The following is a 3,573-nucleotide window of genomic DNA, read 5'->3' as shown; positions in this document are numbered from 1 at the left end:
GCCCAACGGGGTTAGCTCCCGACGCCATTCTTGGTGAGATCCGAGCTAGGTTGAGAAAAGAAAAGTGTACACACGGGTTTTCGGCCATGGAGGCGTATGGGATGGTGAAGGATGAGCTGATCAATGGCATCGTCGCAGCGGGAGGGGGAGGAGGTGGAGGGGTCCGGTACTGCGAGGCTGCGCCAAGGGCGGCGCCGGTGATCGACGACGGCGTGAAGATCAGCGTGAAGAGGAGAAAGAGGGAGCCTCCGGCGGGGTCGGGGTTGTCTGGGGTGACGGGCAACGGTAAAGACGGCGCCGGCGACAAGTCGGTCGGCGGCAATGCGGCGGCGAAGAGGAGCTCCAGGTTCAGAGGTGTAAGCAGGTACGTGCTTCAACACGTACCCATGTATAACGTTTTTTTTTTTTTTGCTTGCTTGCGTACGTATAGTATATACATGTATTCTTGTGGGTTAAGCTTTTGCGTATTAATTGTTTAGCGTACTGAGAATCAATACGGCTGTATCTTTTTGCAGGCATCGTTGGACGGGCAGGTTCGAGGCTCACCTATGGGACAAGGGGACGTGGAACCCGACACAAAAGAAGAAAGGAAAGCAAGGTATGTAATACGTGACATCCTATCTTCAAAAAAAAAACGTGACATCCACTTATCATACGTTTCTTGTAGATGTACGTATAGCTGTGACTATATTATATACATACATATATGTTCATCTTGTATACCGCATCTTTATCGGAGACAATCTTATATATATACCTCATATTTGTATGTATATCGTCACGCAGTCTACCTTGGGGCGTATAACGAGGAGGAGGCCGCGGCGAGGGCATACGATCTGGCAGCGCTCAAATACTGGGGACCCACCACCTATACTAACTTCCCAGTACGTATTTTTGTACTCAAAATATGTTTTTTTTGCGGGTTCTCAAAATATGTTATTAGTTCCCTTTTCCATATGTATATGTAGATCTGCTAGATTGTATTACTGACTTGCAACTGTTGCTATGCTTGTGCATGCAAACAGGTCGTCGACTACGAGAAGGAGCTCAAGGTGATGCAGGGTGTATCCAGGGAAGAATACCTAGCGTCAATAAGAAGGTGCGGCAAATATATTTTTTCTTGAACATAATGACTGGATGCTATATTTTGTTAATTCAATCCTAGATATTGTAAATTTCTTTTTGAGAAACACAAAAGAACTTTGAGGCCCGATATGTTGTTGATAGAAAAACAAGTATGCCTTTTGAGAGAAAAATTGTTGTGAAAAGGCCTAAAGGCCATATACTAACTACTAAGGATCACATAACCTTGCGAACACACCCAAATAGAAAAGTAAAATTACAATCAAAGCCTTGAAGGTGCCGAAGTTTTTTCCCTCCTGCATCCACCGGCGGCGCGCTGTGAGCAAAGCCGGATGCCACATCTGGGGGAGCAAACTTTTTAAAACCCATGAGCTTGTAGAAGCAGTAGCTGGAAAATCATCGATACAGACGGATTCCCAAAAATCTAACCCACCGATCCCGAAAGACCCGCTAGAGACATAAAACCACATGCCCTCCATTTCTGACAAGCACACCAACAAAACAAGATACTGCAAGAAAGAAATTATTCCTCACCTGGGGAAGTGCCAACGCCACGCCGTCCCAAACCAACCACGAAGACACTCTGAAAAACACATGAGACTACGACTAAGTGCTAGGGAGCACGAAAAGTATTACGCCATCAAAGATAGCCATATTAAAGTTAAAATGTTTCTTGATCTACTAAATTATGAGCATGATCACTTACCATGTGTTCTTGGTCGTCTCACGCACACCTCTCTTTTTACAACCGATGAAATAATCATTTAAAGTTGTTTTCCTTTTTGTAAAAAAAATGTTTTCCTTGTAGGAGTCAAATTTCCATTGGTTAAGATCTTAACTATGTAGCTGACGGGTAGACCATGACTCTTGGTTAACAAAACTAAACTATTAAAAAAAACAAAACAAAAATAGCGAATCAACCTATGCTTGGATGGTTATAGGGGCAGTGGTCATAGGGTGAGTGTATGAGCGCTTGTGTTTGTACTGTGTTTAAAAAAATAGAATTTTTTTTACAAAATCTTGTTTTGTACAAGGTGCGAATTTTTGGCCCCAGAAAAATTATGCTAACTATCTTGGATCTTGCACATAATATGCAGAAAGAGCAATGGGTTTTCCCGCGGCGTTTCCAAGTACAGGGGGGTGGCACGGCACCACCACAACGGGCGGTGGGAGGCCCGGATCGGCAGGGTGTTCGGCAACAAGTACCTCTACCTCGGCACCTACAGCACCCAGGAGGAGGCGGCGCGCGCCTACGACATCGCCGCCATCGAGTACCGGGGCATCAACGCCGTCACCAACTTCGACCTCAGCACCTACATCCGCTGGCTCAAGCCCGGGGCCGCCCCCGCCGAGGCCATGAGCGGCCTGAGCGGCGCGCCGTCCCCGTCGTCCACCACCACGGCCACCACGCTGGTCACGCCGAGGGACATGGGCGGCCTCCGCCTCCTCCCGCCCTCGCGGAACTCGCTTTCTCTGCTCGGCGACGTGGGCTCGATGGTGTTCGGCGCCGGCCCCTCGCCGTCCCCGTCCCCTTCGTCCACCACCACGGCGCTCAGCCTGCTGCTGCGGTCGTCCGTGTTCCAGGAGCTCGTCGCGCAGCAGCACCAGCCGGCCGCGGACGTCGACGCCGACCAGGCGGCGGTGCCGGCGCTGGAGAACGAACCCGGGGAGGCACTGTACGGCGGCAGCGGCGGCGAGGACGCGGCGTTCTCGTGCTCCATGTACGAGCTCGACGACAGCTTCGCCCGCATCGAGGAATCCCTCTGGGACTGCTTGGGAAGCTGTGATCCAACCGTACCAATCTAGTCACCCAGTTCGATCGCCTGCGCAATAAGGAGCGTGGCTATAGCTAGGAACTTGTGAGGGAGTAGGGCAAGTTCCTCGAGATAGCCATGGCCATGGCACATGCATGCATGCTACGTAATGACGTGGCCAGTTGAACTGCTAGCTAGAGAGAGGTAGGAGGAGACGTGTGCCTGGTTTGTTTGACCCGTGCTGCTGTGTGGATTTGATTCGGTCGTCGTGAGTGGGACTTGGTATAGCTAATCAAGCTAGTGTCAAAATGTTCAGGAGAATACCAAACACTGGGTTGTAGAGCACAAGTAGCAAAATCCGGCTCCTGAACACCCGCCGACGTGCCCGGACGAGTCCACAGACAGTGACTAGTCCAGACAACAAAAAATTGTTTTCACAACCAAATACCCCATTTGCAAATCATCAAATCTATATTATTACATACAGCAAAAAACTACACTAAATTTTCGCCGCCGACTGTCCTTGTTGTTCTGGCAGTGTCCATGTCCAGCACCTTGCTGCACTCCTTGGAGTGGAGGTCCGATCGCTGGTGACGTAGAGTAGACCATGGGACATGCACCGGCTCACGGGACTCAATGCACCGCCATCTTTCATGCCCTACTCTTCCTCGCCGGAGACCATGCCCTGCACGTCGCCGGTGGATGTGAGGTCGATGATGGATTTGTCGTAGTCGGA

At 50.0% G+C, this 3,573-nt stretch overlaps 1 protein-coding gene across 1 annotated transcript; it reads left to right on the top strand.

Annotated features, from left to right (window-relative positions):
* The first annotated feature begins 321 nt into the window (after positions 1-321).
* LOC125525211 (AP2-like ethylene-responsive transcription factor At1g16060) lies at positions 322-2,889 on the top strand. The gene is made up of 5 exons (XM_048690220.1): positions 322-356; positions 516-598; positions 787-884; positions 1,026-1,099; positions 2,181-2,889. The coding sequence occupies exons 1-5, from the start codon at positions 322-324 to the stop codon at positions 2,887-2,889; spliced, it is 999 nt and encodes a 332-aa protein (XP_048546177.1).
* The last annotated feature ends 684 nt before the right edge of the window (positions 2,890-3,573 follow it).

The sequence above is a fragment of the Triticum urartu genome, chromosome 7 (assembly GCF_003073215.2).
Source record: "Triticum urartu cultivar G1812 chromosome 7, Tu2.1, whole genome shotgun sequence".
In the NCBI taxonomy this organism is placed as follows: Eukaryota; Viridiplantae; Streptophyta; class Magnoliopsida; order Poales; family Poaceae; genus Triticum; species Triticum urartu.
Note: the sequence above shows the minus strand (reverse complement) of the source record. Positions and strands in the feature narration are given on the sequence as shown.